The 26,445-nt window shown below is 36.7% G+C and overlaps 1 protein-coding gene across 1 annotated transcript in view; it reads right to left on the minus strand.

Moving 5' to 3' along the window:
* Window positions 1–26,445, minus strand: part of MPP7 (membrane protein, palmitoylated 7 (MAGUK p55 subfamily member 7)) — a 109,957-nt gene that overhangs the window by 26,441 nt on the left and 57,071 nt on the right. Inside the window, exons 5-10 of the mRNA XM_009581122.1 lie at window positions 18,198–18,329; window positions 9,807–9,888; window positions 8,794–8,879; window positions 6,899–6,973; window positions 6,104–6,300; window positions 5,514–5,578 (exon numbers count right to left, since the gene is read on the minus strand). Coding sequence (XP_009579417.1) covers window positions 5,514–5,578; window positions 6,104–6,300; window positions 6,899–6,973; window positions 8,794–8,879; window positions 9,807–9,888; window positions 18,198–18,329 — 637 coding nt within the window. The remainder of the gene's footprint in view (window positions 1–5,513; window positions 5,579–6,103; window positions 6,301–6,898; window positions 6,974–8,793; window positions 8,880–9,806; window positions 9,889–18,197; window positions 18,330–26,445) is intronic.

Genomic DNA, 26,445 nt, shown 5'->3' on the forward strand with positions numbered 1-26,445 from the left:
TCATCTGTGGATAAACTGGGTTACATCTTGTTTGAATGAACACCATTTGGCTGCAGTTAAATATTTCCTCTTGCTCATACAATGCCAATCACATATGGTAAATCAAAATTGAAAGTAAAATGGGCTTTAAGCCCTAGAAAAACTATATGATAACAGCTTTGCCACAGTAAGTATTTACATTTAGCATTAAACATACAGAACAAATGTATTTTCAAGGAAAAGACATCTCTGAACAGCTCTGTCATATATGCTACATACATATACATATTTATATATAACTATACATGCAGAGTATGGATATACACATATGCACGTGCTGCACAAGTTAACAGAAGTTACAGGCTACACTAGTATAAAATATAAAGTTACCACTAATTTTCATACCAGAGACAACACATATATAACATAAGAATAAACACAGTAACCACTGTGAAAGCAAAATTATGCTGAAAGAATATAATGTCTTGGCCGATTATTGTAGTTTATAACAACTGCAGAACAGTATGTTATTTGGTTGTTATTCAAAGAAATTTACTTTTTTTCCCCCTCAAAAAAATAGGTGATCAGTGTTTTATCTACAAAATAAAGTAAGCTACAAATGCAAGAATGACCATGTTTGTTGGCAGTGACTATTACAGTCAGAGCATGAGTAGTCTTTGTATTCAAGTTAAAAGACTGGGAACTATTAATTCTTCCCCTTACTGAGTCTCACGTCACTCCTAATTAGCCGGGATGCAGTGACGGGAGAACTCACAGAGCCAACTCTGGCTACAAAGTTGTGCCCAAGCTAAGATAACCTCCTAAAGCCAGGAATGCTGTTAAGTATTATTGAGGAATACCAGGTAAGCAGGTTTCTGCGGAGCTGGCATCAGCCATGGCTCACAAGCTCAGACGCACCAAAGCTGATGCATGCAGCCGGCACATGTACTGTACCTCCCTCCGCACCCCACAGGGCTCCCTCACACCCCACATCAGGAGCACTGCACGTTCACCGTCCCAGCACATGGAGGGGTAGTCCTACTCACACGATCTCATGCATCTCTATTCCTTTACTTTCATTCCATTTTCCTATTTTCTTTTCTATGCTGCTTCTTCCTATCATTTTTCCCCAGTATAATTTTCCCATAGTATTAATGCACAAGCAATACTGCTTTTTGCTGAAAAGGCATTGCTGTTAAGTATTGAGAAAAACGCTGAAAATGCTTGAGAGGTTTGGTATCCCTCCATCATTTCTGCACTAACTCAGAGCCTGGGAAGTAGCACTATCAATCTTGTCAGCAGGTCAGTACATCTAACTGCCACTTATCACATGCTTTTAAAACTTATCAAATATTAATGTTGAAATTATTGAGGTTTTCTACCAATAATAAAAAACCAAAAGAGGTCGGAGTTTATATTAGTAATTTTTGCACTCACCATTTCAAAATCTTTAACAAAAGAAATATGTTAGTGTTTGATTTCAACGGAATCAAGAAACAACTATAGTGCAAATACTGACTATAGTAATGCTCTTGCATAATACTGTTAATTGCACTAATTTAATAACTTCAAAGCCCATCCTAAGTGGGGTTTTGCCTAATGGGGTTTATGGGCAGCTTTTGTCCATCTGTTCTTCCATTGCCCTTGTTGCAATACTTTCTCCTTTTCTTCATCCTCAATACGAAATTTCACTTCCCTGCTTTTCCCTTTATTTCTTTATTCCTACTTTTTCGGGTCTTCCTCTCAATGTAAAATCATCTCTTGTCAGCGTAGGGTCCATCTATGTTATAAATTTCCTGCCACCTTACACCCAGATACCATCAAACTATGCACCCTCTCCATTTTCAAATGAAGAAATGTGACTTCACTTACCTTTCAATATGGAATGTACATTGTTTTGTCCCCTCCTCCAGTTACACGTTAAAGATTTTTCACTTTGACTGGTGCAATGTGACAAAGGTTCTCTTATCTCTTTCAAGAAAACAGCTAAATTCTGGGAGATGCGTATGTATGTATCTTCCACAAAGCTAAAATATTTACTTTTACTTAGATTCACTTTACACATAGACACAATGAAACAAGTTGACTTGGCTATGAAAGTGAAACTAAGAATTGGCATTTCCATTATAAACTGATCCTTTTAATAGTTTAGAATTATGGTTGGGTTTCTGTTGTTTTCAGTGCAAATAATTCTTTCTGAAAAAGTTCCTTGGAAAATATCCTTTACTCCCTTTCCTTGACGTGTGTACATACAAGCACGGACAGCATCAGCAAAAAAGCCCACTTTTTTGCTTCCAAATTTATGAGACAAATATGTGTACATGTTAACAACTTTACACAATGTGCATTGCTATGCTGATAAGTATAAAAAATTTAAAATTGGAAATATAAAGAAGGCTTCACAAAAGTAACTCAATCTAGCTCCTTGCAGGTCTTGAAACATACTTAATTAGCAAAGCAAATTCTGATGGATGTTAATGTTACTATGAATACAGCTATTGACTATTTTTCAGAGAGCTCTTTTTCTAGACAAATACAACAGTCCTTCCCAGTTCCAGAACTGGCTTGTGAAGAGAGGAAAAAAAGAAGTTGTAGGATACTTCTCATATGTTATATGATTTTGACTAATTTTTAGATTAATTTTCAAGTAGAAGGACACTACTACCCTGGAAGCCCACCTAAGAAACCAGAGCTGACTCACATTTTCTTGGTATCCAAGAAAATAGAGTATTTCTCCTTGATTTTCCCCATTAAAAACAAAGGCATGTACCCAGGTTTCTTCCTTGTTACAGAACATGGGATCTGTGGAATGAGTTGACTGAACAGAGCACGCCGACATCTAGTGCTACTTACCATGTCTCAAGACAGCTTCCTAGTGCAACTCCCAGTCCTGTCAGGAAAGGGACTTTTATTAGCAGCTCTGTTGAAGTCAACAGGTTTTCGTCTTTGGGAAGCTATAAGAGTATCAGCTGGCAAATTGCCCTTTCCCTCCAAACTGCTAAGGAAATTCACGTCATATGATTGGATGGGATCAACGGCAATAGCAAGCAACCTCTCAATATACAGCTAGTTCAGGAAGATCTACAGAATATCAGTTCCCCTCCACAACTATCCTTCCAAACATTGGAGAACCCTATATCAAGCTGAAGGCCTGTAGTACAGGATTAAAAAAGAATCAAAGTCAAGCATTACCTCCTTACACGGGAACTTGTTAAATAAAACTTTAGAGGACAATAATCAGTGGGCCATACCCCACAATACAGAAAAGGGCTGAAGAAATCAGACCCAGCAGTCCTTTCCAATTTTCTGTTCTCTATGTCACCTTCCTTACACGTTTGCGATATTGGTAGTATGTTGTTCATTCAGCATCTCCCAATTTTGGCAAAATGATTGCTCTGCACAAATACAGACACGGCCTCCACATCTCTCAGCTTCACTGCTGTGCTTGGTAACATGAAAAAGCTGCCTAACTTTAGAAAGATCACAAGGGCACGGAGTTTCCCAGCTTATGTGGAAACTTCCTGAAAAGCCAACCAAGTGGAAGGTTCTCCTGTGAGCAACTTGAGCAACATCCTAGTCACAACATTTTTTCTATAGCTGAATTCTGGTCCTTAAAATGCCTCCTCTATGAAGGCTCTGAATTCCCTCCCAACACTAGAAAATGTTTAGTCTTTGAATGAAGGGATGGACCTCTACTCAGAACAGCACTTCCCCTCTTCCCCTGGAAATCTGGCAGAAGTAGCAGCAGATTGTCTTAAGAAATGGGTAAGAGAGAAAATGACAAACCTACATTACTCTGCAGTCTTTCCTCCTTCAAGAGGCACCATTGCGTTTTAGAGGGTATTTAGCGGGACCTTGCTTTGTTTAAAGAAAGTCTAAAAGAGAATGATAATAGGCATACTGCTTGACACTAAGGCTTTGTCACGTTTTAAAGGAAAGGGGAGGAAGTGAGGAACTCTTCTCCCTTGTTTAAGCTTCTCCCTCCTTAAGTTAAGGCAAAGTCAGTGGAGACAACAGAGACAACAATAGTAGACATCATACTGTGGGTCTTCTTTAGGTTGTAATTTTGGTAATTCCCAATCAAGTTCAGGCTGCCTATTTGAGGGTGAGATGCATCTTGTAAAACCTTTCACTTGAAGGTCACTAAAAAGATGCAGTCCATTACAAAAGGAATCATGCAGTTTTGCGGCAGCAGCTCATTTACCTCTTCAAAAGCACCAGTGCCACATTAATGGAAGGCTCTTGTTGAGGGTATTATCCAGATTCAAGAATAGTGGTCAGAGAGAAATAGCTATACCCTGGGATCAGACACTTTTCCAAAACTGGGGCAGAGCAACTTGACCCAGAACCTAGAAAAACAACAGATTTACTACAAGCTGGAGGAGCTCCTCTTTGTTTCTAAGACCTATGTAAATCAGAAAAGCTATAGTGCAATCATATAGGCTGTTATTGTAATTACACAGCTAATCAAGGGCTTTGGAGTTAACAATAGCATTAGGCACGCAATCAAATAGTGAAGTGGAATGAAAGATAGAAAATCCATGTTATTAGAAAACTAACAGTAATTGTCAAACTTCAGAACACAAAAGCTATAGCAAGGAGTTAGGAAAATTGCAACAGAAACCTCAGTGAGAAGTTTTAAAGTTAAAAGCATTTAGTTTTGCACTTAGTGTGCCAGCATCCACTGTTTGCCATCGAATCCATCCTTTTTGTTTTAATGTTAGAGAATGAAAGATGGTTGCGAATTCAGTTTCTGAATATTTCTAGTTGAACTCACAAACATGTTTGTATTTAAGATTTAGATCCTACTGAAGCATGATAGTTTCTTACATTGTACTCACTTTGTTATGAGACTGTACAACTGAAAGAAATAACAGGTCAAGTAAAATATGCAATAATACTTAAAACAGATGTTGATGTAAATTCCAGTGGAAAGAAAATATTTGTTTCGATGTATGCGCTTTCTTAGAGCTTATTTTTCTTATATTGTGCAACTACCGTATTTAAAAGCAACACTATTAAGAATGAATTTGTTTAAAAAACAGTAAGAAGTGGTTCTGTAAAAGCCTGTCAAAGAACTGAATATCCTGACTTTTAAAAATTCGTGCTGCTTCATAGGACACAAAAAATCACGAACTATATGGAAGAGAGAAGGGGAGACTATCCTACCTTCTATCGCACTCTCAATATAAATTTCACTGTATTGATGCAGTCCAAATTATATAAACTGTTGAGCCAATTCTGTACTATTTCAACAGGAAAAGAACACTCTTCAACCTTTGAAATATTATATATCAAAACATTAATTGGGCTCGGTGCTTCAAAAACAAAGACAGAGGGTTGGGAAAAATTGTTAGCTGCTTTTAAAGCTTTTAATTTCAGCTCTTATATTTATTTTCCTACTGATACAATGTGATCAAGAAGCTATTGTGCCCAGGAGAAATGAATTCTGTAGTCACAGGGCTGAAACAAACTGCTATTTTATACAGTTAGAGATCAGGAGTAGGATTTCTATTCCAGGTTAACAAACTTACATGATTTTCTGTTGGAAATTTTCAGTGGCTGAATCTGCACTTCTGGTCTTCTTAGTGCAAATCTCCTATAAAATGGGAGGTGGTAGGGGAAAGACACAAAGTCCTCAGTTTTCACTGCAAGATTGGGATTAATAAACACTTAACATCATGAGACTATTGCAAAATATCCAGAAGATTTTATAAGAAATTAACTTAAAACAATGCAATCTATTCACAATCTAAAAAGTTAAATCCTCAGCCTCAAATTTTTGCAAGCTCTCCAAAACCTGCTGCAGTTCTTATTCCTGCATAGTACATCAGTGTGAATACAGATACTGATGTGCTATTTTCCATATGTTTTTTCTTTCAAACTGGATCAGCATTATCCTATCAGTTTTTGTCATTATTAATTCTAGCCAGACAAATAAGGAAATCCAAAGTATTTCAGCAACAGGTTTCCAAGTTCAGTTGCCTTGCTGCAAATGCAGGTTTTTCATACCCATGTAATCTATGAGCATTACATATGACAGCTATGCTAACTTAACAGCTCAGCAAATAAGAGTCTTCTCTTACTACAAAAAATAGTGAAACTATGCTTCTCAGTAGCTCACCTCTCCTGGAAATGCTTTGAAGGGATCAAGCCTGCTCTGGGATTGGCATCACCTTCGTGTTTGGCCTGCCACCAGGTTGCATCATCCTGGCTCATGATCTGAAGGATATCTCCTTTTCTGAAAGCAAGTCCAGCTTCTTTACAAGGAATTGCTTTATCCTCATTAGGATCATAGTCAAATAGGGCTCTGATAAACATCTGAAACAAACCGTGTTTTATCTTTAGAATCAAAATATTAAATGTATTCCAAAGGTACTTCCCTTTTTTGCTTTTACTGTTCAAAACCATTGAACTAAATAATGTAAAGCAATAAACATCTACTGCTGTAAAACATCCTTATGGATGCCTAACACCAGAAGTTCATAAGGGAACGTTAAATTCATTGCGTCTGCAACCACAATCCCAATGTAGTAAAGGCTCTATGATCTAAGGCAAATAGGACTTTGCAGGTGAATAGTGTGCCCATACCGGGAACAAAAGAGAAAATACTTTTGAACCAAGGTTCTATCAAGTGTCTTCTACCCAGTGTACAATGGAAGAAAAGGAGTACTTGGAAGCAAGCCAGGTCCTCGCAGAAGGCTGAAGACTACCGGTGTCAACTTCATGGCTGTAGAGTTAGGGCTTACCCACTTGTAAATCCAGCACGTGAGTATTGAAGTGTACAGCGCGCTACACATTGTCACATTAGAAAAACTGACGAGGCATAAATCACATTCTTGGTTCTATCATCCAAGCAAACAATATATATCCTCAGCATAACAGTTACTGCAATAGCTTCTGAAATAGTCTTGCCTACCTTGCCTTCTTTCACTGGCATTTCTTCCTTCACACTAGGTATAATTTTAAATGTAATTGCTCCTTGAGACTGAGCCTGGTGAACATTTGAAAAGAAAACACACTGAGAATTAAGCTGTACATTTCAAAGAAATCTTAAAAGGAAAAGAAATTCAAATTAATTTAAAAATATTCAAATATAATGAATCTATCCTCTCCCAAGCATGATCCATGGACTTTGGCAGCTTCACCATACCAAACTTTGCAGTGCAAAGATTAAAATACCCACTTGAAATGCTCGGTTTTATTTGCTTCACTGGTGGGCAGAGACGGACTGTTAAAAACTAGGACCTGCATGTTTCAGAGGTCTCACTTCTCCACTGAAAGCAGGAACAAATGCTACAGCTAAAATATATACATATTAGAAGCAACCGTTGGACTCCTGGCACAGTTTGGACATCCCTGGAAAAATCCAACTAACATTTCATTTTTCAAAAAAAAAAAAGATAGAAAAATTCAAACAGGCTTGTGCCATATTTATCATATAAAACTATTGGGGGGGATTTATTCTTTTGGCAACTTTAAGAAACTAGAAAAGAAAAACATTTTTGAATAGACTATGTGTACTAAATGGAAAAAAAGCCCTCCACTATAAATCTTAAAACAAGTTAGCCATCATCAACCACCTCATCCATTCATCTCTCCCTATATCCCACTTAAAGTGTGTCTGGCTGCATTTTACTTATTAACCACAATATACTCCCACTGCCTCAGTGACATTTTGCTATTGAAGGAAGTGCTAATCAGCTGGAGCCTCTGCTACTATTGCATGCAGCCGACAAGTTTCATAAAACTAGCAGAGTGCAACAGACAGCCAACGATTTAAGCAAAATGGAAACAGGCCTGTCCACTACCAAGCGAGACATACTTCTGCTGGCATGTCTGAGATCCAAGAGCTCACTGTTTGACAAGCAGCAGCCAAGTTCTTATTTCACCAGCCGTAGGACTGGAATCAATAATTCTGTTACTTTTGAAACAAGCTCTAACTAGCTTTTGATGTTTATATTGTACCTCGAGGAGGTAAATGGGGAAATTGTTCACACCTTTTCTAGTGCTATTGTGTTTCTAGAGATTTTTAAATATTAATTTTTGCAGGAAAATATGTTTCTGTACGGAACACAAGACCAGAAAGCAAGTATGAATATCAGCGGGCTAACACTTGAAATGAATCATCTCGGTTATTGAACCAAAACTGTGAGACAGCCACTCAATTAAGCAGGACAGCAAGGTATTTATGTATATAGAAATGCCTACACCTGAATATAAAGAGCTGTCATGACCCTCATTGGTTTCTTTGCTGGAAAAATATTAAATATTTCTGAGAAAGTCTAAATGACTTAATTTGCAATACTGCTCCGTAAGTGAATAATTAGGCTGGCTTTAGAGATTGTGCAGTTCAGAGGAGTGCAAACATAATCATATATATGGCTATATACTGAAAATCAATATATAAATATATTCTTAATATACCAGTTAGTTTATTCTATCAAGTACATGTATTATGAATTAATTTTCACATGGAGTTAACGCGTTATTAATGAATACATTTAAAATAGTTTGAATTCAACAGATCCTGGTGTGCCTTAAAAACTGTAGATCATACATTGAGGTCTGCAACACAGTTATAGCCATATTACTGTCATTAACTCTTTACAAGTAATCTGTAATTGCATATATATGTAATGCATGGAAAATCATTCTTTAAGAGAAAGGAAATAGAGGTTTGTAGATGATGGCACTAGAAGAAATGGCATTATTGTAGAATATACTTTTTTCTAAAGAAATACACCAGAAATCCTAAGTCTAATTACTTTTTCTTGACTCCCCTAAATTAATTCTAAAATGTTTGGTATTTACCAAAATGTGTATTATTTCTTCAGGTTTTTTATCTTCTACGGGAATCCCATTGACTTCCCTCAGTTCATCACCAACGTGAATAAGACCTACAGAAGGCAAAGTGGAGTTGTTAAGTGGTAGCTACGTATTATACAAAAAATGCCATTAACATTCAGCTTTTTTCTCCCTTGTTCATCCACTTTAAGCTCTAACTTAAAAGCAGGAATATATGGTGAACACAACAACAGCTACTGTGCTCACAGATAAGTTTGAGATGGTTGGTTTACTCACCTCCCTTCCTTCCTCATGAAAATTAGTACCATTTCTCTATGACTTTTCCAGACTTCTATGCAGATGTTTGAAAAATGTCCGTGCCAATTCTTTTTCTACTTATACTACTTTCTTATTGCTACACAGCTGCAAGTACTGCAAAGATCACTTAGGCTGTGAGTGCTAATTTGTGGCACAAATGCTTCCTAATTTAAAAATATATATCTAGATTTACTCCATTACCCCATCTAAGTGTGAAACAGCTGTCCTAGATTCTCTTCAATGAAAAGAGGCCCTTTAGAGTATAAGTCAGGACCTCTTGCTTGAGTTCTTTCAGATTTTGAGCATCCTAAACTAAACAATGGCAGTCAAGGATGTGCTAGTATTTTGAGAATTACCAGCTGAAACTCCAAATGGATGTACTAATACAAAATAATCCAGCCATCCTGAGTTCCTCTATCAGCAGGTTGTAATCTTGGCATATCCTAGCATTTCTAAGTGGATGTCTTCAAGTGGAAACAAACCATGATACATCTTAAAAAACCCTGTATCTGCTAACTCAAAGATACCCGGCTGCAAGTGAATTGGGGACAAAAATTCAGCATGAATACTTTCACCAGTATTGAAATACCACTTTGGAAAGCTGTCCAAACCCCAAATATTTTTGTTTGTGATAGTGATGTATTTCGTGTGTACAACATTTTATCTCATCTTTTCATGAGTTATAGAACTTGAATGGCTAGTGCAAAACAGTAACACCTTACCACTTCTATCTGCAGCTCCTCCACGCATTATCCTGGCCACCACAATTGCACCAGTATGTTCATCCCTTTTAATAGTAGCCCCCTTTAAAAAAAAAGTTATTTGGTTAATCTTACTATAATTTTAATTCACTACACTAAAAAAAATTTGCTATGTAAAACTGCAAAAAGTTGACATTGGATCAATGTGTGAATAAGCCAGAAATGATACTTGCTCATGAAAAGAATATACAAAATATGTTGCTCTATTACCATCCTAATAAAATGTGAGTTATTTTCCCTTCAGAACTGGCTGATGCAGTTTGGACAAATGATATAAGAAGTTTTTCAACTTCATGTTAACCGCAGCATACCTTACTTGAGTCTGTTGCTAAAACTGTACTAAACTATTACTAAGAATTGATAAACTGTTTTTCCTGCATTAAAACAGGCCACATTAGATACTATGGGTACAAAAAGTTTATCCGTGTTCGTAATAGTTGCACTTTACGCTCAGAACTGCCCGTGTAGCCACTAATCATAGTTTTGCTTTCCAGTGTTATCAATAAATAAACACAAATTTGAGAAATGCCTCTGCATGGCAGGGCTCACCTGGAATACCCGAGGGACAGAAATGCAGAGGAGGGGAACATTTCCTGAGTTAGTCATGACTGTTTTCATACATTACACAAACACAGTGCAAGGCATTTAGGTAAAATGACATCATGTAGCTAAATTTCCAGTGAACAGCTGTCTAGATGAGAAAAATGCCTTTGTAACTAGAACTGCGAGGCTGCGCTGAAAAGAGGCACAAGGTGATGGGGAAGCAGCAAGCAGCAGCAGTGACAAGTGAGGGGACGGGAAGCGGAGACATGGAGCTGCTGCGGTGCCAGTCCCTTCAGGCAGGCGGGAAGGAGTGAGGGGGGAAACGCTGGCCCTGCTCTGGAAGGCAGAATCCACAGAATAATGAGGGGGATTTTAGCTAGATAAGTTGTACTGTATAATCACCACCAAAAAGGTTATTTGAGCCAGTATTTTTAAAAAACAACACAAAAAAGCGCACCTCCTGGCCAACAGCTTTTCATCTGCATACGATTACTTTGCCATGTCAATGTAGTGAGTTACTGTGATAGCTCTAACTTTGTTAATCAACAGAGATGTTTAGGACTCTGGCAGGTAAGTCAATTTTCTGAAAATTTCCATATTTTTGATTAGTGAATGAACAGTCTGAGTACAAGACAGTGGTTAGAATTTCCCTCTTTCAGAGAAGTAGTGTGCTTGAACTAAGGTACAAAAGTACTTTATAAAGTTCCTTGAATAATTAAATTGCTTTTACAGCTAGCTTTCTGTATTTGTTTAGATTAAACATGAACATCACGTTTATCACTACTTCAATTTTTAAGTATTTCATGGATGTGAAGTTGAAATATGTACAAGTAAATAATGGGGGTGACATTTTACTACAATTAACAATTTTACTGACTGTAAATAAACTTGTTTCCCTTTCCCTGTGCCTATAAGATGGAAATACAGCACAAGACGAAAATGGGAGATTAATTTGTATTTTACTATATGCAAGCTGCATTTATTGTAAATAGAGAAAAATTAAAACAGTCACGACAATATTCTCTTTGACTGAAACTTTAACAGTAGCCAGCACTCCACAGCAAAATTGATGTGCTGTGTTTGTGCACTTTATTTTACATCTTAAATTTATTAGTATGACATTCTATCCATAAGCAAAGTAATTCTACAATTTGCCAGCCTTATTCTTATGTGTTGTTTTTAACATAATTGTATCGGTAGCATTTGTTTGTATTACAGTTTCAAATGAGTCCGAGAGTTTCAAAAAGATAAAGATTTAGCTGCAGCTAATCGCACTTTAAAAACTCATGATTAGACTTCTGTGCAAAAAGAATTGTATACCGTTAGGAATATTAAACAAGCCTCTATCTCAATATTAAGTTCTGACCTTGCAGCAACAGTTATTAATTTGAAGTTTATTATTAAAACCTGGAAAGTTACACCTGTTTAAAAGTACAAAACATTTTTTTGATGGATATATTCAGAAAAAAGAAAAAAGCAGCATTAGGATGCTAGAGCCAAATATAAATACAGGACATTTCTACTATATTGTCCACATAAAACAGAAGCTCTCCTAAATAATCAGGGAAAAAGCCTTGAACAGAAAGGCTTTATGCCTTATGACCTAGAAGTCAACACTATTAAATTCCACTGAATGCAAAAGGCAAGCAATGACTGCCTTCCACTGCGATCACCCAACCACCCCAGGCCCTAATGCTGACATCTGAAAACTGGTACTTCACCTTGTTTTTAGACAGACCCTAAAAAAAGCTTGTGTGGGATCGAAGACCACAGTATTGACCCAGCCGGCATCTGGAAGTAACAATAAGGCTCTTGTCCAAGTGGAACGGTCACTTCATGCTTTATGCGATTATCACTACCAACGGGCTGACACAAAATGAATTCCTAGCGCAGATTAGCCGACTTGAAAGATGCCCCCCCTAACAATAACAGGTAATTTGGAATTAGCTGGAATTATCAGAAGAAAATCAAGTTTGAATTTACAGGGAAATTATTTAACCCAAGTTAGCTCACTGTCAGTAACTCCTTTATGGCAAACCCAAAGTGAACGGGCAGACCCATGAAAAGCACTATTTGAGTTTATGTGTTTTTGCTGTACCTATAGTACACAAAGAAAAAAGGGGGTTCCTTAAATTCCTCTTCCCTCCCAATTTAGAATACTTAAAAAGAAATCAAACACAAGTGGATTTCTTTTTGAAAACCCAAATTGTTGATTTTCTGAAAAAGCAGCTTCTCTTGTACTGCTGCCAGCTCTGCTTAAACTATGAGGTATATATAATCTGGCAAGAATTTCTCCTTATGAGATGTTCAGCTCCAGTACTTTCAGTTACATGTGCAGTGCAGCTCCTCATTTAGAGCTTTAAAAATGGAAGAAGGTTAGACTGGACCTTGAGAGCTGGAAAATATTTTCAGTGTTGCTAGCCAAAAGTGTAAGTTACCCTAAATGAGACATATACAGATGTAATAGCATAGCTCAGTTTAAAATACTTTTAAAGGGAAAAATAAGGAGTTTGGGAGCCATATGGTGATCAGACTGAGAAAATGTTTAAAGGTATACCATGCAAAAGCACTAAAAATAATACAAGCTCCTTCAGCAAGGCTCTTTCACTGTTTTTTGGGTTGGTTTTATTTTTTGGGGTTTTTTTTTTTTTCAGTTTTAATGTAGTAACACTGACTGGTGAGCATCACTCAGGGTTTTCACAGATGTGAGCTTTATTAGTTCATCCATTTATCTGCTGGTTCCAGCATATAAACATTATAAGCCTTTATTTTTAAAGAAAGAAAGACTAGCCTGTAAAATAAATTACTAATAAGAGAGTTTGAAACACCAGTAATATTTTTGCATACCTTTCTGTTAAAAGCATATGCAGTTGTTGAATGCAAATAAGTACTTCAATAAGCCTTATTTTAATTCATTCTCTATTGAAAATGCAAATAGAAATATCAGTTACCTACCTTATAGTGAAGAGTTATTTAAAAGTTGATGCCCACATACATGTAGACTATGCACACTAAAGCTGTCCCTATACCCAAATTAATCCCACCTATAAAATAGTTGGGTTCATTTACTACTAAGAACCGAGCTATGGGGACTCAAGTGAGAGGCAAGCAAGAGCTGTAGAATCTGCATGGGCAGAACATGTAAACGACTCTCTTCGAAACGAATCACCACGATTCATTTCACCCAAGTTCAGCTATGGAAATCAGGTATCTAAGTTCAAGCTAGGTGTCTAGGCTCCTCCTATAGTTAATGAAAACAGATAGGCAGCTCCAGAGAATGAATCAGCCTTTCATTAAGGCAGGCATCTTAAATAGATGGCATGGTGCATTCTCTGGAGCTGCCTATTTTTTTCTTGACTATAGACACATCATAGAGATTAGTTTTCAAATGACTAAATTTATGTGAAATGAACCTGTGTGACGAAGAAGCAACCATCTTAACATGAAGCATCATCCTATTCAGAATAACTGCATGACAGCTGTAAGAAACCTGGAATATCTTTCGGGAGCTGGAACTAGTGAGAGGCCAGGAACTGAACTCCTGGTAGCATGGTTCTACATCTTGGATATCAGGAATGCTAACCAGGAACATGGCAGTGGCTGAAAAAGCCCTGCAGAGGTAGGCACAAGTAAAAACCCTCCAAGCTATCAGATAAAAAGCCTAATTATAGCCAGGTGAATTTTGGACTATCTCAGAAAAGAGATGTTTCTACTTCTTTTTATGTAACATTCAGAGATGTTCTAAATTCCTTTGTTCAGATAAAAGCTCCTAAGACAATTTCACCTCGCTTGAGCGAGGCACTGCTAGAATGGCATTTGCTAATAGAGCATTTAGAAAAAAAAAACCTGTGGAAGGATTAACAAAAAGTTTAAATCATCTCTTCCAAAAAACTGGAGGAAAGTTCAGCACTGACTTCTGAACTGATGAAATCTGGTAAACAGAAGGCCCTCCCACAAACCATGTGTTTCCCTCTCTTTTGAGATGATTACTCCAGGAAACTCAGGCTTCATTAATATGTGATTAACACTGCCTGAGAACACTGGTGAGGTGCTTAACTCAGAGAAAAGCATGAACAAGTACAAGAAGAAATGTGGTGCAGTTTTATATAAAAATGGTCACTAGATACAGAATCATAGAATCATTTAGGTTGGAAAAGACTTTTAAGATCATTCAGTCCAACCGTAAGATCATCGAATCCAACCGTATATTCCAAAGAAGTTAGGAGAGTGCCTAATTTTCTTCACAGAGAGTACTGTTGAAAGTCATCCAAAGGAGATAATGAATTCAAGACCTTCCAGGGTGTGCAGCTGATGTAAAGCTTACTATTTTGCAGAAAAACAGTCTCTACTGTTTGCGTACAGTAGAGAATGAGAATGCACCTGAGGTGAAAGAAAAGTTCAGAGAGCTCAATATCTTCAAGTCAAGAAACCAGACAATCTCCATCCCAGAAAAAATATTGTATGGTACCTGTAATCTCAAGTTCAGTAGCAAGAATCCTGATACAATATGCAAGTGAAAGTCAGACTTTATGACTGGAGAATAGTGAATAACAAACTGAATAAATAGAGACTCTTTGATTGTACTCAGCTAAAAATATCTAAGACTTTAGAACTAGCTCTGAAGGAAAAGCCATTGAAAGACATGGAAATAAATAGAAAATGAAATTTTAAATAGTTTAGTAAACATAGATCACGGCATATCCTTTCTTTAGTAAAACAACTTCGGGAAGCATAGATGCAATAGATCTAATATACCTAGCATAAACCTGTCTTTATTTATTCTGATGTGCCATATTCTAGTAAGGCCTTATCTGAATTACTATCCATGTTTCTTCTCACCCCTACCTAAGAAAAAAAAATTAATCTGGGGAAGGCAAAGACACAAACAATAGGTTTGTTATGTATTGCAGTGGTGGTGTCATAAGAATAATCTGCCACAAAGAATGTTTGACATTAACATTAATAATGTTAAAACGGATTGAAGGTGGGTTATGGAAGAGGAAAAGGACACTATACACTATTCTTTGAAGTCTTCCTGGAGAACAAATAACATGCAAAACAGAGCTCACCATAAGCTCTTCTCCAACAAAAATAAAATATCAAGAAAGGCTGGGGATTTGGAGAGACCACAAATAGTCCTTTCCCCTACAGATAACCTACAATCTTTGAAATGTTGGTTGAAGGGCAGCTTCTGGAAGTAATTTATGCCAATCTCCTGCTCAGAGCAGGACTACTGTCAATGCCAGATCAGGTCAGCCATTGCCTTATGGAATAGGTTGGAGATTCCACATCTCTGGCCAGTCTGCTCCACTGCTGTACTTCCCACTGAATGAAATACTTTTCTTAATTCTCAGCCTAAACCTCCCAGGGCTGCAACGTATGGCCATTGCCCTGTGTTTTAGCATCTTTCACTGCTGAGAAATTTGACTCTACTTGTGAGCTCCCCACTCTCAAGTAGTTGTAGGCTGCAATTAGCTCCCACCCTTTGCCTCTTCCTAGTAATAGGTATCACAGATTCCATTATAAGGCTATTTTTGCCTTGGTAATTACACTAAACAGTCCTGACAAACTGAAGACTGAGTTCTGTCACTTTTTTTTTTTTATATTTTCCATGGCTGCGTTCTGTCTAGTAAAAGAAAGTTCTAACTAAAAACCTTATTTGTTACCTCCTTAGCACAACAGTTGTACTAAGTTGGATGCACCTTTTAAGAGATTGTACTGGTTTTGGCTGGGGTAGAGTTAATTTTCTTTATAGTAGCCGTATGGTGCTTTGGATTTATGATGAAAACAGTGTTGATAACACAGGGATGTTGAGCTGAGCAGTGCTTACACAGAGTCAAGGTCTTTTCTGCTTCTCACCCTGCCTTGCCAGTGAGTAGGCTGGGGGTGCACAAGAAGCTGGGAGGGGACAGAGCTGGGACAGCTGACCCCAACTTACCAAAGGGATATTCCATACCGTATGATGTCATGCTCAGCAATAAAAGCCAGGGGAAGAAGAGGGGGGACATTTGGAGTTACGGCGTGTTGTCTTCCCAAGTCACCATGATGAAGCATGGTGGAGCCCTGCTTTCCTGGGGATGGATAAACACCTGCCTGCCAATGGGAAGTAGTAAATGAAATTCTCATTTTGCCTTGCTTGCCTGCAGCATTGCTTTACCTATTAAACTGTTGTTATTTCAAACCACGAGTTTCTCGCTTTTATCCTTCCGATTCTCTCTCACATCCCACTGGCAAAAGTGAGCGAGCGGCTGGGTGGGGCAGAGCTGCCTACCGAGGTTAAACCACAGCAGACACACAGGTACCTGGAAGAGTTTAGTATCCCACTGGAGTGAATGGGCAAGAGTGGAATCTGAGGAACAGCCCAAGGATAATCTTTGGCTTAGGCAACTCTATTTGTTCCTTTAAGAGGGCTTAAAATCTCAAAAGCCAATATACAGTGTATATATCTCATAAGCTTTTAGAAAATATCTCAGTTTTGTTTTCAAAGTTGCTATTTATCCAGTTCACTCTGAGATACTATTAACTTATAGTATTTAACTCACAAAAGTCTTAGTAGCAAATCATGTATGTAAATTAAGATTTTGAGATTCTTCTGACATAAATTCAAGAAAAAAAACCAATAAGGGTGTTTTCATTAAGACTAAAAATAAGCTGCTCAATTAGAACTCATCTCATACTATATGTTCTAATTTCTTCACACCTTTCAGAATTTATACTCTTTCTGATACTAAATCCTAAAGCAAGTTTGTTTTCTTCCTCAAAGAATTTCTTTGATTAAAGAAAGGAAAGCTTAAAGCTGTGATTTAAATATTTGGGGAAAAAAATGTTTACTATGTTAAAACAAAGCAAAAACTTTCCATATGGTCAAACTTTTAATTATGGTCAAACTTTTAATTATGGCCATGGGCACCTATAGGCAGTCAATACCAAAACTTACTGCTTGTTTATTGATGCCAGAAATCCATCAGGAATAAGAGTGATAGTAAAATATCTACTGTGGGACAAGCTACCCCTGTACGTCTAACAGAGGCATTGCTCTTCTTCTGTCATCTCAAGTACACAGTCATGGCTTTCTCAAAGTAACTTTGCAGATATTTCTTCAGGATTGCTATCCATTAAAATAAATATCCAGTACAACATAAAACAAAGCTCTTACTGGTTTGCAGGAGAAAAAGAATATAGTTAAATTTTATACAAGATGACTCCCACTCTACAGCAAATAAAAATAACCAAATCAGTAAAGCATTTTAATATTCTTGTAATACAACCTACATTTAGTCCTTTCATTTTTCCAGATATCCCCATGAAGATATTAACTTTCTAGTATTCATAATCCAAAGTACAACAACAGACATCTTAAATTTGCCCAGATTTCAATTCAAGTATTTTAAAATATGTTTTTATGCTTTCTTTTCAGTGTATTGAAAGGTCACATTTTTTTACATGAATGCTAACAGGCACAGTTCACAACAAAGGTCAAGATTTCTTTGGGGATTCATTCTCCCTCTCTCATTTTAAAACAAGTTGATGATTTGAATTCAAGATAAAAGATGAATATATTATTGATCTAAATGCTCAGACTGGCCCACATATATAATGCTCAAACACCATGAATAAACAAATTCTCATTATTCATTTCATGTGCTTTACTAATAATGACTGCGAATGGAAGTCATAAGTGTATTATTGAATGTTATCAATAAACATGCGTAATGTCCATCTATCCACATTTCAAGTTAATGTTACCCATTCATATTCATAATCTGTGCACAAACATAAAAACCCCAAACAAAAGACACGGTTACTTACCAATGGTTCCCTGTTTTTGACAAGCCTGATTATTTTAACTGAATCTTCTTCCTCATCAATATCATCAGGCATGGGGGGCAAGACAGGATCGTAGTTCTTCTGAGCAACAGTATCATGTACAGAGAGCAAAGCCTGGAAACAATAATAGTCAGTATATTATTTGGCATCTGAAAAGTTTATGAAAGACAAAGCAGAGGATATCAATTTATAGCCTAGCTCTACTAGTGTGATGCATGTAGATTGAATACAAATCTTGTATACAACTTTAACAAATGCCAAACTGATGAAAGACTCCATAAAGTATGTTTTCATATACATAATGTACGCACCTAGTAAATTGTGGATACAGAACAGTGTCTTCATAGACATGAAAAAAATCGAGTGCTTTGCACATTAGCTTGAAATTACAAGAATTATGATCAGGAGAAAACCCAAGTCTCTTGAAGTAAGAACATCATTCTACTTGTCCTAGATAAAAAGTTTCTTCAATACAGTAAGCAGTCCTATGAAACAAACAAGCATCTTCCAGTACTTCTATTCAAGCATGGGATGCATGACATTAAGCTGATGCCCAACCATTCCCTTCAGAAGGGCTCTGGAAGTTTACCTGGTTACAGGATGCCTTTCATACTAACTCCCTTTCATACGAACTCCAAATTACCTTAGGAATTTTTAATTTTTTGTGGAATTCATGACTGAGATTGAGGAACATGTTGCTGAAACGATTTGGTTCAGGCAGGTGCTTATCACCACCTGTCGCATGTTCTCGCCTCCTTTCCTTCTCTGTTGCTTCTGCAGTTCATGCATAGCTTGAATAGATTTTTCAAAGAAAAGCCTAACAAAGCCTGACAAAAGGTTTAATCTTGAAAATAAAATAATCTATGAACTTGCAGAAGTTAAAAAAATCTCGAAAGTCAAAGGAAGTTAGAAAGCTGATTCTCCTAAAGCTCTAAAAAATCTCAGCCTATAATCTAAAATTCACAGCTTTTTCTAGATACAGAACTCAAAGTTCTTTTCTATTTTGAAAAGTCTTCATTATTTGTAATACCTTTTAAACTGGCGAAAAATGGTTAAGTAATGCTTTTTGTTTTGTAGTGAAAACTATGCATTATAGCAGGCATAACAGCAACAGCCATACATATAATTCCGTCTACTGCTTTTAGTTGCTCCTGTTTGATATATTGAATACTTGAATATTTTACACTTTGACCTGATGTGTTTTCCAAAAGAGTTACTATTACAAAAGTTCTAGTCTGAATAGCAGAAGTAACTTGCAAATTGATAACCTTCCCAACAATTAAAAATAAAGCATTTTGGAAAATGTTGAGATGTTTAGGATAAAGCAGAACACATCAATGTTGTCGACATGGGTGATATCAGAAGGTATCATATCAATGACTGTAATAATAAATCTATTATAAGAATTACAATAATGATTAAGAAGAAACTCTTTAATAAAGAACAGAAAATGGTTACATTTCTCTGATGCCAGTTTACTTGCTACTTAATAAAAGGCAGATAATATTAGACCGAGTACACAAATGACCAGAAACTGTATGTTCTCAAGGATAATGCAAGTGTTTTAAAAAAGCATAACAGTTCCATTACGCTATTCCAGATTTTTTTTCCTGAATGGAGGAGACTGTAAAAACAGAAAACAATTTCCAGGCAATGCTACAATCTATCATGTCAAAAGCAGAAGGCAAAGAGCATATGATAATCTTGAAATTCTGAAGTTTAAATCTGAAGTTAGGTCTTCAACAAAATAAACAGAGAGGAATATCATGCCTGCTTCATAAGAATTTGCTATTGTTTTACTAATTTCTATGTATATTGTACAAATCGATAAAAACATTTCAACACATGCTAACTAATTATTTGTGGTTTTCTTGCCAAGACACAGTTATGAATTTGTACTATTTACCATCAGAAATTATCAGTTCCCTCCCACCAAAGATTAGTTTTACTTTACATCTGAGCTAAAACCCTCAGGCTAGCAATTACGGTTCCTCCTGGAAATGTGTATTATGAAGCATTACATATGTAAAAGCCATGCAATCACATGCAGTCCTCTAAAGATGTATGTGAAATATCAAAGATATACTAAAACAAAAGTAGTGTTTGCTTTTACTTCAGGCTACTTACAGTTAAGACTTCTAAAACTAGTCTTCTGCAATTACCTTTTTCCACATAAAGCTAGGGCACATTCATGTCCTGGTTCAATTTAATGAGGTTCTATATTGCAGTTTAAAAACAACCGGGCAGATAGAGAAAACAGATGAAAATAATCTAAAGCACCACTTCCAGAGTAAAAGGTAGCAACTTAAAACATGTTCGAAAGAACCTACCCTTGACAATGAAACTTGCAAAACAGATTCTGTCCACTACTACACTGAATTATGCCACCAGTGTTACGAAGATACTTCCCTGCTCTGACTGCCAGATCAGGCTCCTGGACACCGCACAGAAAAGAACAATGCAGCCCAAGTATTATAAACCAATGCCAATCAATGTCTGGTATTTATGATGCTTTTTTTCATTCACAACAACTGGAACTTAGCAACTCCTTCCCTCCTCCTCCCAAAAAACATATTAAACCACAATGTACTACAGTTTTCAATATACAATCTTTTACCCAAACTCTGGTATTATTTTATCTCGGTGCAAAGATGCATATTTTAGATAAGAGTATGAATGCCAGAAATGATGTGTCTTTTCTCAGTCAAGTTTCCAGAAGATCTTCTAGATCTTCATCACAAACTTGTTTATGCTGTACACTGAACATAACTAAGATTTCTTTTCTGCTTGTCTTCCATCATTGCTTCTTCTAACACACTACTCTCTGTCCACTGTAGTTGCTCTTAAAATAGTCAGCAGCATAGACATTGGGCAATAGTTAATCTGCAAACAAAACTTACAAAGCTATTTTGTTTTCATTTAATGTATTCAACTACAGTAAATACACGGGGCAATATAAAAGTAGTTATGTTCTCTTTTTCTACACAAGAAGTGATCGATTTATTCACTGCAGTTTTATACTCCATGATACTAATTTTTGCCTATCACAGGAAACTGCAAGAAGTGCAGATGACATTTTAATTTTTTTTTATGCTTTGTTTTTGTTTGCAAACACACAACTCTTTGGAACTATGCACATATGATCCAAGATTAGGGTCATGTATATTTAAGCACCTCTGGAGAAAAAGATTTTATTTCAGCTCTAAGTTCTATGCTTATGATTCACTAACGTAAACACGGTCCATATTTAGAACTTGAAAGAAGGTATGATTGAAACTCCTGCACTACCTAAATATAAATATTGATGTTCAGCTAAATTCTTAGACGTGATCTAGCTGGAAATGAATACTTCCATCAGACCTCTGAAATGTCTAATAACTAGTGCTGTATTTTTCATATTAAAGCTATTACTGATCATTTCACAGTTTATAAATTGCAATTTTACACTATCAACTTACACAAAGAAAATCTGACATTGGAAACATTCAAAGTTCTTTTTCTTAAACGGCTCTGAAACGTTAAATGTTTATTTAAGTTGAGAATGTTATTAATGAAAACAGTTCTATATTTTGAAAAATGTGTATCATTTAACTACACTGACTACATTTTTGCTCCTCTAAAACAATGACAAATTTTATATTATTTTTTGCTTCTGTTTATATTTTGAGATCTGTAACAGTAAAATACTCCAAGTAGCCCCTGACTTGTGAACACAGCTCCTTATATTTTTAAATTCTCACTATTTTAAAAAAAAAAAATTCTCAATTTAAGCTTTACTTTTCAGAAATATTTTGCATTTACTAGCCTAGAAAAACATTTTAGAAAACAGTAAGTTAAATAAAGAAGCAAGACAGAGGCGACAAAGAAACAGAAGCAGCCTTTTCTATATGGGACTTGAAAAAACAAGGTTAGAAAATTAAATAGTTAATAGTCAAGATTATCAACACAGAATTTGTAGGGACTCAGACCAACCTTTATGAAAGCCAACAGCTGCAGCAGACTGTGACACTGCCAACCCAGCTGCTGGTTGCCTTGCCTATGGAGTGGATTACTGCCCTGGCAGCAGAGTCAGCAAAATGGAACAAAATGGCCCATGACTTTGCTGTCCCAGTCCACAGCTTGGATCATTAGCACGGGCCACCTTCTCTGGCAGTTCAACTTGAACTCTACCAGGTGAGACAGAGACACTTTCCCACCTCTTTGCTTTGCTATGGTGACAGTAACTTCCACTGGGGCTGGCACAGAGAAGTTACATAGGAGGAGAAAAGTAACTTCAACAGCAACGACAGCAACATGCCCCTGAACTCGCCTGGCAGAGCCTGTCCTCCAGAGAGCTCTAGCCATACTGCGTTTTCCTTTGTGATAGGGTTACACAAGAAATACAAAAGGACAAGCTAAAAATGTCGGTGGAGAAAATTATTCAAGACTGGAAAAATTGATTTATAAGTAACTTGCATAAAGTTAAAATCAAGTGAGCGAAGTCATCCAGTGACAGATATCAAAGAAGGAAAGCTGAAAGAGCTGGAAGGAGACTGAACCCACTGAAGGAAAGACCATCAGAACATCAAAATGGAAGGAGAAGCATAACAGACGTAACAGCCAAACATGTGCAAGAACTTAGAAAGCAGGAGAATAAAACCAGCAGAAAGCTGTGGCATAACGGTGATGGCATACAGGCTCTAGGCACAGAAAAGCAATTTGACTTGAGAACAGTTTGGAGAAGAAAGGAATAGAAATATAAGGTATTCAGAATCAAGCTATAGATTTAAGAACAACTGGTAAGCAGCACAAAATTAACAGGGGAAATAGGAGATAAGAATTTAGATAAGGGGGAGGGAGAGAGAACAACCTTTCTTCTTCTACAGGAGAATTAGTCTTTAAACCTACTATCTTGAGTACATAAGCTAGATTTTACATTGATGTACTGATGAATTCCATCCCACTAATTCCACTCTCCAGCAAATGGGTGGTAAAACAGCCATCAGAAAAGGGCAGCGCATGGCAGTCTCCTAACCATCAACACTGCCTGCTAAGGAGTATGTGCAACCCTAATCCTGATACAAGATAAGGGTTAACAAGATAACAAGAGGGCAGGTGAGAACAGGCATCTCAACAGATACGAACAACCGCATTAGCTCAGTTCTCCAGCTTGGCTAAAGCGTGAAGCACCATCTAGAAGCAGAAGCAAGCAATAAAACTACAGGCAGGGGAAACTCGGTAGTGCTGCTGAAGCAACCAGAGGATGGCTGGGATAACAGTGAACTGATTTTTTTTTTTGTAAGTAGAACTCGTGAATGAGTACACAAGCTACAGTAACCACTTATCAGGCAGAAAAGTAGTATTATTCCTTCTGAAGGTGCAATAATCTAATCACTTTCCTACAGAAATCTGAGATTTTCTGTTCTAGACAAAATTCCCAAATTAAATATGTACAGTACATAATGTTAAAGAAATGCTACTGAAAATCATTTACACTATTCATTCAACATAAGCAAAAAACCTTTGACAGTGGTGATAAGAAAAATGAAATAAGGTCCTTTAAATTAAACATGATTTTCAGTTTGTCATCAGGAAACCAATGGGTGGACTAATCCATGGAAAAAAAACAGCGTTCATTTAATTCTTTCCATCCTTCAAATATTATAGTTTTCCTATATATGCTCTGTAAATTCCCTAGAAATTATATATTGTGTGAGAAGACAGCAGTTAGGTATGTACAAAAGAGAAAAAACATTCCACGCTTGCAACTATCCCATCTGTACTTAAACCAGAATTGCCCTCTAGTTCAAGCTTGTCCAGCTGGCAATTAAATCCCTTTCTTTTCCAATTTGACTTTCATGCAGTTGGGTCACAGTACTGATTCAAAATATTGAAAACACATAGTGTATATGTGTGGTTTTGTGTTCTTAATATTTACCATATATTAATGTTCTTAGCATAGCAACATCTCAGTCGGATCAATATTCAGTAATATATTACTTTTTCCCTCTTTGCTATGGTGGACTTTATTTATCACTATATGAACTTCCTTTCACAAAAGGGTAATTTCCTTGCCTGGAAATGCAGTTTCTTGATTTCAGATTCACCAATCTGAACTGATGGGTTTACCTGCAGCTGGTAGCCAGACAGCAACAGCCAACAGAAAAGTGAACTTTCTGCATCTTCAGACTCCCGCTTCCTCTGGCTCATTGTTCACTGCCCCCGGAGACGCTTCCAAAGTCGAACTGTTCTCGGTGTTCATGGAAACACGTAGCCCGTCCGTGTCATCTGGTAAAGGTGTTAATATTCTTCCAAATGACAGCCCTAGGTTTTTCCTCAGTTGTGGATAATGGCAGAATAAGCTCTGATTTGAAATCAATAGTGAAGAATCTGAACAAAGTCTCTTTTACATTTGCAGCGTGACTCATGTAGCTAAAGTGTTCTTGAGGCTTCAAGCCCTATTTAAGTAACTTCGAAGAGCACAAATAGATGGTTTTCAGAGTGGAAAATGCCAAGACAGGAGCACTCTTCCAATATCTTGGCAATCCTTGATCAATTCCTTTTTTGAAGAAGTGGCAGCATCCTGACAATGTTAAGTGTCTACAGTGGCAGCATGCATCTTTTCTTGGTTGAAAACCACTTGAAAACACCCAGCTCCCCAAAGAAATCAAGTGAAAATATAAACTAAAGAAAAGTAAAAGCTGAGGTTGCAGTTGCCCTTTCTGAAAAAGTCTCTTTTAAAAATGACCCGGCCTTTATTTGACAACACATGATATCTAAAGTCTTAAAAGAAAAGAAAAGCATCTACTGATCCATGAGGTTAAAAGAATCTGGATATACTTAATTCCTCCAGAAAATAACAACATATATTTGTTTTTGATAAGGAGGTCTTAAATTCAGCTACAGAGTACTCATACTACATGGATACCTAACTAAAAATATTGAACCAGTTTAGTTTTTAAGGTAATTACTTTTGCCTGCTTTGGACTTTCCCATATTGAACACTAGGAGTAGTATTTCTATACATCAATTGCACTAAATTCAGGTATCATTCCGGAGAACTGAAAAGCTGCAGTGAGTATTACCTTCACCATTATATATAAGTAAATCTTCTATAAGTACTTAATAAAGTTGTAACTAAAGAATTATAAAATATTAAAACAGATGTGGTGCAATAGAATAAATCCTGCCTCTTAAATAGTAACATTCTCTTAAAAAGGCCAGCAAAATAGCAGGTATAAGAAAAAAGCTTACAATTTTCCAAAATATTTGTGATAAAGATACTTATAGATTTACAAGTTACACAATCATGGAAAGAGAGTCTTGCCACTGACTAGAAGTCCAGGAATAAGCAGAAAGGGGAAAAAAATTACGAGACCAGACTGGACCATTATTGAAGATTCATCAATGAACTAGAAAAGAGGAGACTCTTGAATAAATGAATGGAGAGTTCAAATAGAATATGGTCCGGCAAAAGCACCATAAGGTGCTGAAGGAAAAAGCAGCATAAAAAGATGACAACTAAAAAAGGGACTATTTGCTTCTTATTGTGCAGTTTCTCCATTTTCATTAGCTGAATGGAATTGCTACTTGAATGAGATGTGATTTTATCCATAGTGGTTTTTTCCTCCTCCTAAATTACCAGCTTTAGTAATGTTGCCAACTTTTATGCGCTGTATGTGAATGCTACAGTTACATGTATGCAATTCAACATTCTTACACGGGTTAGAGTTGGTTGCTTCATGTGGGAAAGTCTGTATATATAAGGAAAGAATTTCTTTGATTTACTTTTCAAATCTTTTATTTTCTGCTGCCAACTTGCCTGGCTTCACTTTTGTTTATTATATCTATCACTTTGTTTATTCTATGTTGCCTGCTAGCGAGCATTCTCATATCCATACGTTTAAGAAGACTGACAGACAAGCTGTCCATTGGACATCAGCTGAGTTATCACATGAGACGGACCTGAGAGCATTTCCAGGGTAACATGATGGTGGTTACTTAAATATATTCATGCAGTAATTCTTTCATCTCCTTTATATCATTTTATATCTATGCTTATGGTATGTTGTATATTGTTATATGTATGCTCTGTCAGCTCCTACCACATTAAGAGTGTGCCACAACTGCTTTCTGATTTTCTCTGCCTGTCAGATGTGAAAAATCAAGGCTTTTCTTGCTGTTTTTAAAAGGACTATTTTGCTATCACATTTTTGGTTTACTTATTCCATTGCAGTAACTTGGACATTCC

This window comes from Fulmarus glacialis, unplaced genomic scaffold, assembly GCF_000690835.1.
Source record: "Fulmarus glacialis isolate BGI_N327 unplaced genomic scaffold, ASM69083v1 scaffold15527, whole genome shotgun sequence".
Lineage (NCBI taxonomy): Eukaryota > Metazoa > Chordata > Aves > Procellariiformes > Procellariidae > Fulmarus > Fulmarus glacialis.